Source organism: Onychostoma macrolepis, chromosome 23, assembly GCF_012432095.1.
Source record: "Onychostoma macrolepis isolate SWU-2019 chromosome 23, ASM1243209v1, whole genome shotgun sequence".
Taxonomy (NCBI): domain Eukaryota; kingdom Metazoa; phylum Chordata; class Actinopteri; order Cypriniformes; family Cyprinidae; genus Onychostoma; species Onychostoma macrolepis.
In genome coordinates, this window is record NC_081177.1 from 3,673,454 (window position 1) to 3,692,537 (window position 19,084).

At 34.6% G+C, this 19,084-nt stretch overlaps 1 protein-coding gene across 5 annotated transcripts in view; it reads left to right on the top strand.

Annotated features, from left to right (window-relative positions):
• Positions 1–3,599: 3,599 nt before the first annotated feature.
• itchb (itchy E3 ubiquitin protein ligase b) overlaps positions 3,600–19,084 on the top strand; it is a 29,186-nt gene continuing 13,701 nt past the window's right edge. Inside the window, exons 1-13 of one of the 5 annotated variants that reach the window (XM_058763681.1) lie at positions 3,600–3,751; positions 9,755–9,845; positions 11,223–11,364; positions 11,563–11,687; positions 13,248–13,382; positions 13,469–13,514; positions 13,655–13,830; positions 16,205–16,400; positions 16,568–16,663; positions 17,806–17,980; positions 18,069–18,138; positions 18,456–18,540; positions 18,918–19,046. In XM_058763681.1, the coding sequence (XP_058619664.1) occupies positions 9,776–9,845; positions 11,223–11,364; positions 11,563–11,687; positions 13,248–13,382; positions 13,469–13,514; positions 13,655–13,830; positions 16,205–16,400; positions 16,568–16,663; positions 17,806–17,980; positions 18,069–18,138; positions 18,456–18,540; positions 18,918–19,046 (1,445 nt within the window). In that variant the 5' untranslated portion in view covers positions 3,600–3,751; positions 9,755–9,775. Of the gene's footprint in view, positions 3,752–7,690; positions 8,237–9,754; positions 9,846–11,222; positions 11,365–11,562; positions 11,688–13,247; positions 13,383–13,468; positions 13,515–13,654; positions 13,831–16,204; positions 16,401–16,567; positions 16,664–17,805; positions 17,981–18,068; positions 18,139–18,455; positions 18,541–18,917; positions 19,047–19,084 lie in introns of those variants that run through there. The other 4 variants (XM_058763683.1, XM_058763685.1, XM_058763682.1 and 1 more) reach the window with 4 other exon arrangements.

The following is a 19,084-nucleotide window of genomic DNA, read 5'->3' on the forward strand; positions in this document are numbered from 1 at the left end:
TTACCCCCATGTCGTTCCAAACCAGTAAAAGCTCATCTTCGGAACACAATTTAAGATATTTTGCCAAACAATTAACACTGTCAAGGCCCAGAAAAGTATGAAACACATCGTCAAAATAGTCCATCTGCCATCAGTGGTTCAACCGTAATTTTACGAAGCTACGAGAATACTTTTTGTACGCAGAGAAAACAAAAATAACGACTTTATTCAACAATTTGTCTCATCTGCATCAGCTACGCTGAAGTCAGCCGCACCACACAGATATGCTGTTTTCATTCAAATCAAAGCGTAAATAAACGTAGAAAATGTATTCGTGTGCTGCGGCTGACACAGAACAGCGTACGCAGTTTGCATCAAGCGGATATTCTCCAAAATGGCGCTATGCTGATGCGGATGAGACAAATTGTTGAATAAAGTCGTTATTTTTATTTTCTTTGTGAACAAAAAGTATTCTCGTAGCTTCGTAAAAATACGGTTGAACTGCTGATGGCAGATGGACTATTTTTTAATGCTTTTCTGGGCCTTGACAGTGTTAATTGTTTAGCAGTCAATGGGACAGTCACAAACCTCCCGGTTTTCATCCAAAATATTTTAAATTGTGTTCTGAAGACGAACTAAGCACATGGGGGTAAGTGATTAATGACAAAATTTTCATTTTGGGGTGGAGTAACCCTTTGGGTCAATATCACTATAAAGTGCCATTGAGACTTCACAATTTCCAAAATAAAAATATGAGATTTTCTATTAAACTTCATATTTGTTGTATTAAGGAGACTGTAGGCTGTTAGAATTACATATTGGTCAAGCTCCAGCACTTTTTATAAAATAACTGCAAGCAGACAATTTTCGAGTAAACCACAAAATATGTCCACCCTGTCATGAACAAATTCAAAGTAGAGTATATACATTTTCATTACATAGTGATTATAAGATGTGGATTTTCAGAAAGATATTTTGTCCCTTTCTCAACAATACATTTTACTTGGAGGGAAAAGCCTTTTGATAAATTGAAATTACTGCAACACATTTGTATCCCTATAAAAAATGTGAAAGTTGCACATTCTTTTCTAAATAAAATCAAACGACAAAGATATCCGGTCAAACTTTCAATGAATACTAACTGGCCCTCATTTATTTATAAAGAAATCACACAAAAGGTTTTGCTAACTTGTTTAAATAATTTGTTAATTTTCATAAAAGATTAAAAGATGAAGATGACAGGGTGGACAACAAGACGACAGGGTGGACCTTGACATGACAGGGTGGACAAATGCATTAATGGATGAAGAGAATATCAGATAAACAACAGGAACAACAAAAAACCCTATGTAAAGTATGATTTCAGAAATATATATCCTACACTGCAATTGTAAATTGTAAATTGATTTAAAAGGGCATTTTTACATTTATAAGGCCATTTTTTCTCACCTTATTAGATGTATGCATCATATTTTGTCAAATTCTTACATTTGAATCAATAATTTAAATTAGAATAGTAAAACACTATGAGGCTGTTCCAAATCAAATGAAATCATTATATATATACATATATATATTTAGTGCTGTCAAATGATTAATCGCGATTAATCGCATCCAAAATAAAAGTTTTTGTTTACATAATGTATATATATGTACTGTGTATATTTATTATGTATATATAAATACACACATGCATGTATATATTTCAGAAAAATATGTTATGTTTATATATTAAATATATTTATTAATATAAATTATATGAATATAAACAGACATGTAAATAAATGTAAATATTTTCAAAATATATACTGTATGTGTGTGTATTTATATATAAATAATAAATATACACAGAACACACACACATATATTATGCAAACAAAAACCTTTATTTTGGATGCGATTAATCAAGATTAATCGTTTGAAAGCACTAATATATAATATTAATTTACACAGACTGTATACACTGCACTTAGAATTTCATAAATAATGCTATGAGATTAATGGGTTTTAAATGGGTATTAATGGGTTTTTAAAAATGTAATATTAAATTATGAAAGTAATAAAAAATTAAATGATACTCTAAATATGAAACTAAAGCCACTCGGATTCATTCAGTAACGAAACACCGTTGTGTTGCTCAGAGATGCACAGTAGTTTCACTGTGGATTTTTTGGAACTATTTTCTTTAGAGAAACAGAACAAAAACAGTCAATATTGACAGTATTGTGTTTAAAATGTAACTATTGTTTCTTTGTTGTAGTTGTTTATTGAACTGTTGTATAAAGTCAAATTTGCAATCGAGCAGATATTCAGGAAAATGGCACTTTTGCTTTGGGCATTTTTTGCCCACTTATCTTGAATTTTAGGAACATTCTAACTGCATTCTAATAGTCTACATCACAGTGAGTAGTTGCCTTCCATCATGTTCATCACTAAGCAACTGCATGCAGTGTAAGATAGCATACAGTTCTGGGTTGGGGTGCATTAAATGCATTTATCAATTCATGACAGGGTGGACAATGACAGGGTGGACATTTTTGGTTAAAGTTAGCATTTAATAAACACATGGTGTACCTTCAGTCAGCAAATTGGTTCATTGTTGAAGCTGAATGTGTACTGCTTAAAACATATATTTTGAATTTCTGAAAAACTTTTATGTAAATTAATATTTTACTATGACAGGGTGGACATGTTAAGCTTGGCAACATGCAACTACAAACACAATATGATGAAAATTAGGAAATATAAGTGTAGATACTTAGTGCACTTGCAGCAGATGTTTTAACCTCCACTGAAGAAAGGCAAAATGGGGGTGGAGATTTCACTGAGTAGATCAGAGGGTTTCTTAAAGGGGCATTTACAACATCATAACAGGGTGGACAGCAATTTTAGGGGCACGTGCAAAATGCTTAATATTATTATGAAAATAGAATATAAATGAACAATCTGACTTGTTTTAGTAACAACTGGCTGAGAATATTTAAAAATTATTTCAATATTGTGTTATTTATCCACTATTTACACTCATTGAAGTTAGCTGAGCTGCGTGAGGGACATGCCAAAATCACATACATCCAATCAAAGGTATAAAATGAGAAAAATAAATTTCAAGAGACTGTAGTTGTAGTTATATGTGTGCAAATGTTTGGTCATTTATCATAGAATTTCAGAATTTCATTATATTGTATTATGTTCATGATAACTGAATGATTCTGATGAGGACACCAAAGGCACTTTATAGTGATACTGACCCCTTTAATACACCGGCTATTCAGATTTGTCATTATTTGGGTGCAAATTCGCGTTGGTCACGTGGTTTTCTCAGCGCTGATCAGGATGGACCAATCACAGTGGATTATGATTACTTCAGCAATTTTTAAATATATATATATTATTTATACATTTCCGTATCTAAATTTTTAGATGTATGCCAAAAACGAATCTTTAAAATGAATAGGTTAAAAAGATAATACTTTTTCCTCATACAAACCAATGTAATAATAAAAAAACGTCTAGAGATTTGAATGCGGGTCAATGGAGAGCAGGCTCTCTGGGCCACAAAGCGCCTTCTGGTGGAATAACGACTGAATGCGACTCACGGTAAACGGACTTTGGCTCGAGTTCAGAATAGCGTCTTTGATGACGTGTTGCCGTGAAGATGGCGGAAGTTCATTCCTGGCTCTAAGTCGCTGGGTACGGATTGTCTAATAAACTATCTGAAGACGGATCGTTTCGGCTTCACGTCTCACATCTGACCCGCCGATATATTCGGGTAAGAGCCCGTCAGCTGATCCAGACTGTGCGCTGTAGTTTACTGTCTCTATACGCGGTTATGTATATTCATTGCGTTATAGTGACACTGAGTCGTGTTGACAGCTCGACCAATCACTTTGACTATTTGAATCTCATATAAATAGCTCTGTTTTGACATTGAGAGTCAGAGGGAATCAATAACATGTGCCTAAAGATGTTACGGAGCCTTTATTGTTTACTGAATATGATCGGGTCATGTATGAACACATGTGGCATGTTAATACTGTCATGTTGAGTTTGTTGTTGGTTTTAGTTTCAGCTGATGTGACGATTTAAATATTTCCTAGCTGAACAGGTTTGTCCTGAAGCTGCTCGACTGATCTCCATAAACATTAACAAAAATACCGCGGTAAAAATTGTTTCTGCACCTGGAGTTTTGTTACTTGTTATTAGCCGCCGGTATCATCGAAAACGAATGGTAACTATGGTATATTGAGATGGTATTAAAATGGCCGTGGCAGTTCCAAGAATACCATGTATTTTACTACTGTGGTACATATCAAATGCACTTTTGTAAGTTAAGAGAGAAAAAAATTACCGTAGTAATTAATTATCATGCTAATATTGTGGTATTATTTAAATTACCTTGGAATTTCTTGCGAATATCATGATGTTTAATAAAATACCCAAACATTTGTATACTTCGCTATACCATGGTATCACTACTACAGCCTAGTATTATTTTGTAAAGGCCCTGAAAGCTGCTTACAATGTTTAAAGGAGAGACCTTGCCGATTTATTATGAGTTTACAGTACTAGCAATGACTGTAGTAACTGATATTTTGAAGAAAACCATTACTATGGTAATTTTGTTTATGTTGACCCATTCTGGAACTGCTTTGTGTTAAAGCTGTAAGTCATTTGTGTTAAAAAAGTTGCCTAGAGTTCAGTGTTTGTCAGTTTTATTGCTGTTATGTGACTGTGTTTAATATAGTGTTTAGATCTGCAGTTTTTTTTTTTGTTACCATATGATTCATCAATCACATAAAATGCCTGTTAACAGGAGGAGACGTCAGTTAAAAATTGATAGTTGGTAACAGTTTTAGGGGTAACGCTTTACAAGTAATGTGAGTTAAGTAATCGGATTACTTTTTTCAAGTAATTAGTAAGGTAACACATTACTTTTAAATTTGCAATGAAATAACTTTTTAAATTATGTAACGCAAATGACTGTTTTCTCATTTATTCACTGACACCTCTTCTGTCCCTGTGTTGAGAGAAATTGGGAGTGAGGTACTTCAGGTACTTTTTTCAGGCTTCTTTCACTTCTTTCACTTTTGGTGTGAAAGGGCCTTTGCGATTGCCACAAATATAACTTTTTGTTTTTTTGTTATTAAAAAACAAATAAGCAAGCCCAGCCCAGGTGACAAAAAGTAATGCAAAATTAAAGGAACACTCCACTTTTTTTGGAAATAGGCTCATTCTCCAACTCCCCCAGAGTTAATAAGTTGAGTTTTACCGTTTTTGAATCCATTCAGCCGATCTCCGGGTCTGGCGATAGCACTTTTAGCATAGCTTAGCATAGATCATTGAATCCTATTAGACCAGTAGCATCGCGTTCAAAAATGACCAAAGAGTTTCGATAGTTTTCCTATTTAAAACTTGACTCTTCTGTAGTTATATCGTGTACTAAGACCGGCGGAAAATGAAAAGTTGCGATTTTCTAGTCCGATTTTGCTAGGAACTATACTCTCATTCTGGCGTAATAATCAAGGAACTTTGCTGCCGTAACATGGCCGCAGCAGGCGCAGTGATATTACGCAGCGCCTGAAAGTAGTCCCCAGCCAGGTACCTAGTTATAATATAGCTGGGGACTGCCAGGCGCTATCACTGCACCTGCTGCCGCAGCAAAGTTCCTTGATTATTACGCCAGACTGGGAGTATAGTTCCTAATCATATCAAGGAACTTTGCTGCGGCAGCAGGCGCAGTGATATTACGCAGCGCCTGAAAGTAGTCCCCAGCTATATTATAACTAGGTACCTGGCTGGGGACTACTTTATTACTCTCATTAATACTCTCATTATTACGCCAGAATGAGAGTATAGTTCCTAGCAAAATCGGACTAGAAAATCGCAACTTTTCATTTTCCGCCGGTCTTAGTACACGATATAACTACAGAAGAGTCAAGTTTTAAATAGGAAAACTATCGAAACTCTTTGGTCATTTTTGAACGCGATGCTACTGGTCTAATAGGATTCAATGATCTATGCTAAGCTATGCTAAAAGTGCTATAGCCAGATCCGAAGATCGGCTGAATGGATTCAAAAACGGTAAAACTCAACTTATTAACTCTGGGGGAGTTGGAGAATGAGCCTATTTCCAAAAAAAGTGGAGTGTTCCTTTAACAATGCATTACTTTCCATAGTAATGTAAGTAATTGGTAGAGCCTGTGGGAAGTAACTAAGTAATCCAGTTATTTAAGGTTTATGGAGTAACACAATATTGTAATGCATGACTTTTAAAAGTAACTTTTGTCGTTAATAACAAAAAAGTATCTAAAAGTGCCATGGTATCTCGTTTGAAAATGGTAATATCGCTTCATTGCAAAACTTGAGTATTGATTTAATTGTACAGCAATGATTTGATCAGGGCAGCAACAACTCATCATGAATAATGAAAGTAATCGACAACGATTATTGATTAATCAGATCACCTCACTTTAGTGAATAACACATTTCTATAGACAAAACACACATTAGAAAAAGTGGAAGACAGAAACTATAAATATTGAAATAAAATTTTGCAAGTTCATCCGATTAATCGAGTAAATAATTGACATACTAAACAATTACCAAAATAAATGTCAGTTGCAAATGTGGATTTGGTTATATAATACTGTCACAATCAAATATTCCAGACAGCCATGTGGTAAATAAAAGATATTACCATTTCATACCATCACTGTAACACAGTACAGTGAATAATGAAAGTAATCGACAACAATTATCGATTAACCAGATCACATCACTTTACAAAAGTGAATAACATATTTCTATGGACAAACATTAAATATAGTAGAAGACTGAAACTATATACATAGAAATAAAATTTGGCAAGCTTACCTGATTAATCAAATAAATAATCAACAGATTAATCGATTACCAAAATAATTGTTAGATTATAGATTTGGTTTATAGTTGTGCTGTCAAATAAAAGTTTTTGTTTGCATAATATATGTGTGTGTACTGTGCACATTTATTCTGTATATATAAATACACACACATACAGCATATATTTTGAAAATATTTACATGTATATACATTTATATATTTATATTCTTGTATTATATATATAAACATTTAATATATAAACTTAGCATTTTTTTCTTAAATATATACATGCATGTGTTTGTATTTATGTACATAATAAATATACACAGTATACACACATAGTATATTATGTAAACAAAAACTTTTATTTTGGATGCAATTAATCGCGATTAATCGTTTGACAGCACTAGATTATAGATTTGGTTATAAAATGCTGTCACAAATTAATAATCCAGACAGCCATGTGGTAAATAAAAGTACCATGATATCACTGTACCATAGTACGGTCGCAGTAAAGAGTATTGTTGAGTTTTTAAGATAAATAAGATATTTATAGAAGTTTAAGGGTTATAAAACATTGCTTTGTGTTGCTAGGGTGTTCTGGGTGGATGCTAGGTGGTTAATCTTTCTGATATACTGGTCTCCAGATATGTTTCGGGTTCTTTTGTGGGATTTTTTCGTCCGTTTTATCGCCACAAACACTCCCTCCATCTGACATATAGCTCCGCCCTCAAACTCACGCGATTGGTGAAGTCAGAAGTTATGTTGCGTATCTCAAACAAACAGATTGACGTTCTGAAAGGGTGTTTGACTCTTCAATGATTAACTCATAGTGACTGAACATTAAACTGACAGCAGAAGGTGTCGATGTTGAAGACGACGCAGAGGATATATCAGGCAGAAGCAGAAACTTGTGACTCGTCTTTGGTTTTCCTCACGCTGGCTGAGTGACATTTAGATTATGAAGGAACACGTCTGTCATAATCTCTAACCTGGAAGCTTATCAGTGCCATTGAAAAAGCTTTAGCTGGTGTTTTTGTCTTTATCTGTGACGTCTGTGCCGGTCTTTCCTCAGGGCTGTTATTGTGGCCCGACACACGATCAGCGATGAATAATTAACCCAGAGATCAGCTTCAGTGAAAGTTTATTCAGATCTCACTCTGATCTCTCTGTCTCTCGCTTGTGAGCGTCTCAGTTTGATTGTGACGTAACTGGGGGAGAAGTTAGTGAGCCCAGCGCCTGTAATCTGGGATCTCCTTACAGCAGGAAACAGAGAAAGCTTACAACACTTTCATGGCTATGAAAGCACAGTCTCATTTTTCTCTTCTCAAAAGATATTGAAATCAGTGTGGATTGTTTCATCATTTACTGCGGTTTCCAGCTTTGGAATATGGTGAGCTTGATTCGTGTTTCCTTGACTCTCAGTCCTCTGTCGTGCTGGATAAGTCGTGTATTTCTTGGAAAAATTGCATAATTTTTCTTGTCTTGTCATGTCATAGTCATCCAAGCTGACCTAGTTTTTAACTTTTTAACTAGGTTTTTGCTCTGGATTTACTTTGTGCATAAAATATTTTGAAACTGCTTGGCGAAAATAGAAATGATGGTTTCTCCGAATGAAAATAAATCTTATATATTCTATAAGTATTAAAAATGGAGGCTGACAAATACTTAATAATTGAAATTTTAAAATAATGTTTCAGTTGGCAAGGATGTGTTAAATTGATCAAAAGTGACAGTAAAGATGTTTATAATGTTACAAAAGAATCCTATTTTAAATAAATTTCAAATAAACTTTCTGTTTCATGTTTCATGTTTTAGTGTATATTTATGGTTTCCACAAAAATATGAAGCAGCACAACTGTTTAAAACATTGATAATAACCAAAAATGTTTCTTGAGCAGTAAATCAGCATATTAGAATGATTTCTGAAGATCATGTGACACTGAAGACTGGAGTAATGATGCTGAAAATACAGCTGCGCATCACAGAAATAAATGACATTTGAACACATATTCACACAGAAAACAGTTATTTGAAATTGTAAAAATATTTCACAATATTACTAATTTTACTGTTACATTTAACAGTGCTGTCAAACGATTAATCGCATCCAAAATAAGTTTTCATTTGCATAATATATGTGTATACTGTGTATATTTATTATGATATATAAATACAAATACAAATACAAATACATGCATGTATATATTTAAGAAAAATGTTATGTTTATATATTAAATGTATTTATATAATATAAAATATGAATATAAATATATACATGTAAAATATATCCTGTATGTGTGTGTATTTATATATACATAATAAATATACACAGTACACATACATATATTACGTAAACAAAAACTTGTTTTGGATGTGATTAATCGTTTGACAGCACTAATTTTTTATCAAATATATAAATGGTGAGCACAAGAGACTTCTTTCAAAATGTTACAAAATCTTACAGACATCAAACTTTTGACTGGTGGTGTTGTATATTTTCATGAAAATTAAGAGATGTTAAGATGCCTTTGAAGTTACTTTAGAGGGCTATTAATTTATGCATATTGCCTAAACAAAATACATGTGATTTCTCAAAAATAGCAAATTCTGAGTTTGCATCATAAAACGTTTATATATTGTTCTGCTGTAGAAAAAGTAGTTCCTCACAAGTTTCAACTTAGTCTTAACTACAAGTCTAAGCCTGATGAGCACTTTTGAGGATTAAATATTTGCTGAATTCGGGTTTTTTTTTGCCATCAGATCTTTGACAGATTAATTTTTAACAAGCAGAACTGTGCATTGCTTTGTTTGCCATGCAGCTAAATAATGTCTTGAAAATGTAGAAATGTGTGCCGGAACATGCTTCAGTGTGCGTTACGTGTTGTTTGGTGTGTTTTTGTGCTTGCAGGTCTCAGTGTAGCCGTATGTCATGGCCTGCAGTGTTGCTAAAGCAGGTCCTGCTAATGGCTTCCCTATGAAAGCGCAGCTGCAGATCATGGGTACGTTTGCATATGTTTCCACCTGTCTTTTATCTGATGTGACATTCTTCCTCATCCGCTGGACTGTCTCATTAATAAACACTAATACTTCAATTCTGATGGCGTCACAGAGAAGTAAAGGAGCCGTGGTGCACAGGCTCAGTTTTCCTCTCTCTGTCGCTAATAAAAGAGAACAGAAGGCCAAAAAATCAAAAAGACCATCACACACATATGAACGCACAACACACAGCTTGTTTTTTGCTTTCATTCAGCAGCGATCTCCAAACTAAAGAAGCTCTCATCAGGAAGTGTGCATGTTATTTGTGTATGACTATTAATATTATAATAATAATAATACATACTAATTATTATTAATATGTACTAATATTAAAAAAGTTTAATAAAGAAAGTTTGTAAACTTCCTAATAGTTCTGATGTATTAAAAGTTTTTTCTCTGCTTGTGCTGAATGGCATAAACACTAAACTACAGAACAACATTCATTTTGTTTAATAGGATTTTGCAACTTTGAAAAAAAAAAAAAAAACCCTAAAGTGAATACAAATACAAACATTTCATTTTTAAGATTTTATTTCATCTTAATTGTTTCAGTTAGCATTAACAAATGATGACAGTTTGCTCTAGTGAACATATCTCATGTTTCTTAATACTGTAGGGACAAATCAGTATTATGTTATTTCATTTATTTTTTTATTTTATTTATATACTATTATAGCTTTTATTAATATTTTGAATTAACTTTAATATTTATTTTTCATTTATTTATTTATTGGTTTAATTTTTTGTAATTTTGTTATGTGCTTTTGTCGTTTTATTCATTATTGTTTCAGTTGCCAATGGAACATGTCTTTTATTTAATTTCTTTTTTTTTTCAATTAGCAAAAATATTTGTATAGTTTTAGTAACTATATTAGCCCTGGTACAGACCTGTATTCTTACATTTAAAAGATATTACTGGTCATTATCAAAGGAGTATTTTTTTTTTTCCTTTATATATTAGCAATTTATGTGGAATTTATTTATTATTCTAAAAATTCAACAACAAAAAAACAATGGGGTTTGTTAGAAATAAATTTTTAAAGGGCAAAAAACCTTGTGTGCATGGATGTTTTATTAAACAATTTGTGTTTGGTAAAAGGGTCTGATTTAAAAAGTGCATTTTTATGCACATTATTTAAAAAAAAAATCTGGTTTCAATGCAGTGTATTTTCATTTTTTAGAATAAAAACGTTTTAGCCTCTTCACCTGTACTTCCGCCTCCAAACACCTGCTTTTCTTCAGTAATGTTTAGTGAAACATGTTTGCAAACACTTGCAAAATCCATCAAAACCCATCACGGACGCGGCGTTATTTTGACCGTTTGTTCTCTCGGTTTGCAGTGATCTCGGCCAAACTCAAGGACAACAAGAAGAACTGGTTCGGCCCGAGTCCGTATGTGGAGGTGTGTGTGGACGGCCAGTCCAAGAAGACGGAGAAATGCAACAACACACACTCGCCCAAGTGGAAGCAGTCGCTCACTGTGTGAGTTTGCTGTGACCTCAGCCCTGTGTTTTTGATTTCCCACTGGCTCTGCCAGTTCCTGCGGCTCAATACTCTATTAAACTGCTTTTATCTTCTTGATGTGAAGTGATTGTTAATGACGTCTGACTGTGGACTCTATTATTTGTAGTGTTTGCCAAGTCAAGTGGTTGAATGTGTGTGTGTGTGTTTGTCCATCAGGATTGTGACTCCGTTCAGCAAGCTGATCTTCCGTGTTTGGAGTCACCAGACACTGAAATCGGACGTTCTGCTGGGTGTGGCAACCCTCGACGTCAGCGAGACGCTCAAATCACATGACATGAAGAGTGAGTGTTTATGCTCTGCCGCTTTAACCACAGAAACCACATTAAAGAGTGCAGCACAAGCCTGGCTCTCTTAGCAGGGTTTGTTGCACAATGTTGATCACTGGAGTCCCTCTGTTTTATTTGTGACCCTGGACCACAAAACCAGTCTTAAGTCGCTGGGGTATATTTGTAGCAATAGGCAAAAATTGCTTTGCTAAGAACTTCATTTGGACAACTTTAAAGGCGATTTTCACAATATTTAGATTTTTTTGCACCCTCAGATTCCAGATTTTCAAATAGTTGTATCTCGGCCAAATATTGTCTGATCCTAACAAACCATACAGATGATGTATAAATCTCTGTTTAAAAAAATTGACTCTTATGACTGGTTTTGTGGTCCAGGGTCACATTTATTCAAGCAAAAATGATGGCATCTACATGAATACTTTGTCAAATTTTAAAGCTCTCTAAGTCATTTTAGTTGTCTAAATGCTCCTTTGATATATCATCCAATTACAAATGTTCACTAGCTCTGACAGGAATTATAGTATTGAGCTGACTAGATTAGAACGTGATTGTGCGCTTTAAATGTGTACATGTTTATGTTTAAAATATGAACTTTAAAATATTACAATAAAAATTAAAAATGTTTATAATTTATATCATTGATTAAATTATACATAATTTATATAATATAAATCTAAGAATATGTTTGTTTAAATATGAATTTAAATTGTTATAATAAAAACTAAAAACGTTTATAATATGTATAATTGTATAATATAAGTGATTAAATTATATTAAATTAATTTATGTAAATTTAAGAATATATGTTGACATTTTAATTAAATAATTAAAAATACAAATAAGTTTGGAATAAATAATTCGGTTGAATGTAAAGGTAAAAATATAAATGTAATTAAAAAAAATATATAAGTAGTGTTTTATTGAATTTTCTGCATTTACTATTTTCACGTAACATGCAAAAATTATCAGGTTTATCAGCTGCATCAGGAGTTATAATGTTAGACACAAGGTTTTAAATATAAACTATAAAAATATAAATAAAAATAATAGTATTATATTATAAATTATCATTTGTATTGTATAATATAAATATTATATTACATATAATTTTATAATATAGGTACAATATGTGAATTAAAAAGTATAAAATAAACTTAAAAATGAAAAAATATTTATAAAAAGAATATACTATATGATAAAGATAATTTATACTACACAGTATACATTAATATAATTGTTAAATAAATGATTCTGTTATATATAATTGATGTTATATATTTAAAAATGAATTATATATACGATATATTAGTAAATATAAAATATTATATTAAAGAAATTTTAAATATAAATTATTTTAAAAACATTGAATAATTTAAATGTAAAAATATAAATAGAATTCTTTTAGGAAAAGTTTTTTTATTTTTTTTCCCATTGATTTTTCTGCATTTACTCTCTGTTTTCAGCAGTTGTAATGAAGCTGAGTGCCATTTTAACACTGATTGTTTTTGTTTGGAGCTTTTCAAACTCTTCTCTCTTTGGTTGTGTTTCTTTCAGTCTGTGAGGTGGTGCAGACGCTGCAGCTGTGCACAGACAGAGATCAGTCTGATAACATCGGCGATCTGTCCGTGTGTTTAGACGGTCTGCAGGTGGATCCTGAAATGTTCCAGTCGACCGAGGCCAACAACCAGAGTCAGTCGCTCCATTCATTTCAATAACAGTGCTACTTATTTATTACACTAAAAAGAGCACAAATAACTAATGATATTGTTTTCCAGATACTTTAAATGGAGAATCTGAGCTTAATGACGACTCAAACAGAAGGTATCTTCATATTAGTTATTAAAGAACAATCACAGTGAAAGTGTAAATGAATGTTTCTTTATGTACAGCCGTTTAATTTTACCAAAAACATGGTTTTTAACGAAACATCTCAACCTGATGTCCTGTCTCTTTCTCTTGAGAAGCAGAGATCCGTCTCCATCGGTTGCAGACGGTCAGGAGCAGCCGGCGGCTCCTAATGGCCGTGTGAACGGCATGGACTCTCCTTCAGCGTCATCCAGAGGGTCGCGACCCCAGAGACCCCCGCGACCCTCGCGACCTCCGCCGCCAACCCCTCGCAGACCCACGTCCTCCCCAGGTGAGACACATTCGGCTTTAGTTGTTTAATGCTCTACTTTTTCACATGTGACCCTGGACCACAAAACCAGTCTTAAATGTCAATTTTTCAAAATTGAGATTTATACATCATCTGAAAACTGAATAAATAAGCTTTGGCCGAGATACAACTATTTGAAAATCTGTAATCCGAGGGTGCAAAAAAATCTAAATATTGAGAAAATCGCCTTTTAAATTTGTCCAAATGAATTTTTAGCAATGCATATTACTAATCACAAACTACGTTTTGATATATTTACAGTAATAAATTTACAAAATATCTTCATGGAATATGATCTTTACTTAATATACTAATGATTTTTGGCATAAAAGAAAAATCTATAATTTTGACCCATACAGTGTACTTTTGGCTATTGCTACAAATATACCCCAGCGACTTAAGACTGGTTTTGTGCTCCAGGGTCACATATTGAAACATGCTGGATCAAGTCATAAAGGAAGTAAAAAAAAAAAAAAAAAAGACAAAATATTATCCAGGTTTATTTATTAGCAGATTTTTGGCCAGCATCAGCTGATAACGAATCTTTTATGGCCTATTAAGACAAGTATGTCATTTCCATTCTTTTAAATAAATAATTATTGGGACATATTAGTAAATATTATGTAAAATAAATGTTCATTTAATTTTCTGATTGTTTATTACTGTACATCATGTATACCCACTACTGCTTCTGAAAGAAGTCTCACCGGGACTGCATTTATTTGATACAAAAATATAGTAAAAACAGTAAAATTGTGAAATATTTTTGCAATTTAAAATAGTTGTTTTCTATATGAATATCTGTTAAACTGTAATTTATTCCTGTGATGCGCAGCTGAATTTTCAGCATCATTACTCCAGTCTTCAGTGTCACATGATCTTCAGAAATCATTCTAATATGCTGATTTGCTGCTCAAGAAACATTTCTGATTATTATCAATGTTTTAAACAGTTGTGCTGCCCAATATTTTTTTGTAAAATGTGATTCGTTTTTGGAATCCTTTGATAAATAAAAATATATATATTTTTTAATGTAAATCTTTTGTGATATTATAAATGTCTTTACTGTCACTATTGATCAGTTTAAAGGGTTAGTTCGCCCATTTAAGACATGAAGTTGTATGCAATCCTTACCAGCACTATAGTGCATACACACTGACCCACCCTTTAGTCACCTCCCTGGTCAGAGTTCTGGCCGCTGGAAGTTTTTCAAGATAGTACTCCCGGTTAGTTTCCGGGGCCTCAAAACTGTGCGTTTTTACGTGAAAAAATTATTTGCGTTTCAAAGCTTGATTAATTTACATCACGAAAAACACGCCTGACAAAATTCATACCTCAGTTTTAATCGGCACTATTTTCTTTCCATTTCTATCAATCCGCGCTGCTGTCAACGTCAACAGTGCGCACGTTCAGATCAGCTGTTGATAGCGCGACTCGCTGACAACATGTCTGACTACGAAACTTCTGATGACGAAACCAATTTTAGCACAATGTCAGACGGAACAGATGATGATGAAAGTAATTTTCAGCTTGTTTACCGTACAGTTTAGACATTGGATCATAAAGTTAGTAAATAGAGCTTACCCGTGGTACTGGTACAGCAAAACTCTTTAAAATCATTTTTTTTCTTTTTCCTCCTTGGTTGGGGATGTAATCGTCTTTGCTGAAGTGAGCACTGCACACACGGAAATCATTGATTCTCGATATTTTAGCTCCCGCCGAGTAGCCGATGGCAACCAGCCAAAGCTGTCTCGTAGCTATATCCGAAACTGGAAAACGATGGAATCTGAACGGTGATCCCGGCACATTCTTGTGGTCACAGCCTGGGAATTTACAAGTTCGCACCATTGTTCATTTTCTACTTTTTATGTCGTTGTCATTCGATTGTGTAAACACTATGGAACAGCTGATCTGAGCGTGCGCACTGTTGGCGTTGACAGCAGCGGATTGATAGAAATGGAAAGAAAATAGTGCCGATTAAAACTGAGGTATGAATTTTGTCAGGCGTGTTTTTTGTGATGTAAATTAATCAAGCTTTGAAACGCAAATAATTTTTTCACGTAAAAACGCACAGTTTTGAGGCCCCGGAAACTAACCGGGAGTACTATCTTGAAAAACTTCCAGCGGCCAGAACTCTGGCCAGGGAGGTGACTAAAGGGTGGGTCAGTGTGTATGCACTATAGTGCTGGTAAGGATTGCATACAACTTCATGTCTTAAATGGGCGAACTAACCCTTTAATGCCATTCTGTCTGCAAAAAATATGCATGCATTTCTCCTGCTCTGCATTTGCATTGGTTGTTGAAAAAAATTGTTGCAATGTGGAAATGGTGGTTAATTTTTCCGCCTTCTTTGCAGCTTCTTCCACTAGCTCATTTCCTGATGGCAGCGATTCATCCCATTCAGACACTCCGGTTCGGAATCCCACTGGAGGCGGAGCCCCAGACTCTAGCCCCGCCCCCACAGTGGATCAGCCTGGTAGGACGTCCCTCAGCGTAGTCCCCGCCCCCAGCAGGATTCCCAGCATGGCCAACCCTGCACCGCTCCCGTCTGGGTATGTCAGTAAACAGAAGCTCCGGTTCCTCTTCACGTCACTTCCCTAATTCACAAATTGCCTGTCAACAGGAAATTAATGCTTAGTTTTTGAAAATTTTCTATCATTCAACTGAATTATATATCAGTGCCCATATGGTTCGCTCACTAACTGTAGTGTGTGTGTAGTTGGGAGCAGCGTGTCGATCAGAACGGCCGTTTGTATTATGTTGACCATGTGGAAAAGAGGACGACGTGGGAGAGACCGGAGCCTCTGCCGACGGGGTAAGAGTACCTCCTCTGTCATTGAATTACTGGATACACCCTTAGAAGAATGTACTATGCATGCATACTTGTAATGTATTTAAACTGAGTCAGTGCAGTGGAGCTTGGATATTTCAGCTATTTTTAATGTTTTAACACGAGATCTCATTTATTAGAGAGTTGCTATTTCACATACTCTTAACTTTTCTGAAATATATAGTATAGAAAACAACTGCCAAAGTGAATTTGACAAAATCAAGAACATGTCCAGGTCATATTTCACCACAAATAAGTGATACTTTGTTTAAGAAAATACAGCTTATAGCTTTAGGACCACCTTTTCTGCACTGTGACTAGGGATGTGTACTAGTACTGAAAGACTGACTAGTTGGTGGGCTGCCTGAATAACATTTCTACTGATCAGTCTCTTAGGCTGTTTTTTTTATGGAAGGTTATTTCTGCTATGGAATAAAAGATAAAACGGATAGTTGCAACGGTTTACCTCACAATTGTAACCTTTTATCGTGCAATTTGGACTTTTTGTCTTTAACATTAATTCTCAGAAATGTGAGTTTAGATCTTGCAATTCGGATTTTTTTTCCCCTTACAATTCTGACTTTGTTTTTCACAATTCCGATGTTTTTTTTCTGGCTTTTTTTGCAATTGCAATCTCACAATTTGGACTTCTCAGAAATGTGAGTTTAGATCTCGCAATTTTAACGTTTTTCTCGCAATTGCAAATTTATATTGCGCAATTCAGAATTTTTTCTCTCGCAACTGCAAGTTTAAATCTTGCAATTCTGACTTTTTTCTCGCAATTCTGAATTTAAATCTTCAAATTATAATTTTTTTTTGCAATTGCAAGTTTCTCACAATCTCACAATTTGGACTTCTCAGAAATGTGAGTTTAGATCTCGCAATTCTGATTTTTTTTTTTTCTCTCGCAATTTTGACTTTTTCTCACAATTCAAATTTTTTTCTTGCAATTGCGAGTTTATGTCTCGCAATTCTGAGTTTATATCTAGCAGTTGAAAAGATTGTTGTTTTAGCGACACATTTCTTAGGAGATGTTATAAATACTATTCAGTATTGTTTGAAATGTTGATGAAAATGTTAATGCATAAATATTTTTGATCAAATCTAAATATTTTTCTCTCTCGTAGATGGGAGCGGCGTGTGGACCCGATGGGCCGGGTGTATTTTGTGGACCACTTTAGCAGAACCACCACGTGGCAGCGGCCCACGATGGAGACGGTGCGAAACTACGAGCAGTGGCAGCATCAGCGCAGTCAGCTGCAGGGAGCCATGCAGCAGTTCAACCAAAGATTCATCATTGGGGTGAGGAAATTAAACACACGCATTTATCTTCATATTTTAACACATGCACACAGTTAGCCATAATGTTCTCCTTTGTTTCATCCGGTAGCTGCAGGATCAGGCTTCAGCCACCCAGAATAAGGAATTTGACCCGCTGGGACCTCTGCCACACGGATGGGGTGAGAGAGCGACAAACTTTCCTTTCATTGCCAGGAGAAACTGCTAGGAAAACTGTACCCTCATCTGTAATATGCTGGACTAGCAGCTGCTTTTTATTGTTCTGGTAACCTTATTATCTGCACCTGCAAAGCAGCGCTAAAATTAGCCGGTCCATCCTTCAGTGTCCCAATTTAACAAATGAGAAGCACTTGCACCGTGTAAACCAGCTGGTGAAAATAGCTCAAATGTTGAAAATAGCTCTAAGTGAAAGTTTGCAAAGGCTTAATCACATTATTTCGTACTTTCCTCCTGGTGTCTCCTTCTGTCTCGCTCTCAGAGAAGAGAACGGACAGTACTGGCAGAGTTTACTTTGTTCATCACACGACCAGAACGACGCAGTGGGAGGATCCGCGCACACAAGGGTCAGATCCTCTGTCTTTTTCCTCTAAAATACCTATCTACAGAGAGAAACAATAAAGCACTTTTACACTGATGACCTTTAATGCACTACACTTTCAGCCGTGATTAAGGAAGACCAGTTTTGGAGAAGTTTTTCTTGTTGGTCTATGGACGTTGTAATTTCTGTCTGCAGTGTAAATATGTCCATAAAAAAATCCCAAATTGAATTTTTTGTTTAAAAATTCAAGCATTTGTTTAAATTCTTTTTTTTTCTTATTTAATAGTGAGGCGCAATACAGTATTGATTTAAATGAGTAATTATTGCCCAGCTCATTGAGTCATTATTCATAAACCGATGCCTATTAAAGTGTGCTCATGGCTCTGTTTGTGTGTGGTTCAGTTTGCTAAATGAGAAGCCACTGCCGGAAGGTTGGGAGATGAGGTTTACTGTCGATGGCATCCCTTACTTCGTCGATCACAACCGGAGAGCCACCACTTACATCGACCCACGGACTGGAAAATCCTCTCTGTAAGTGCAAACATCCCCGCACACACTTAGAGAAGACA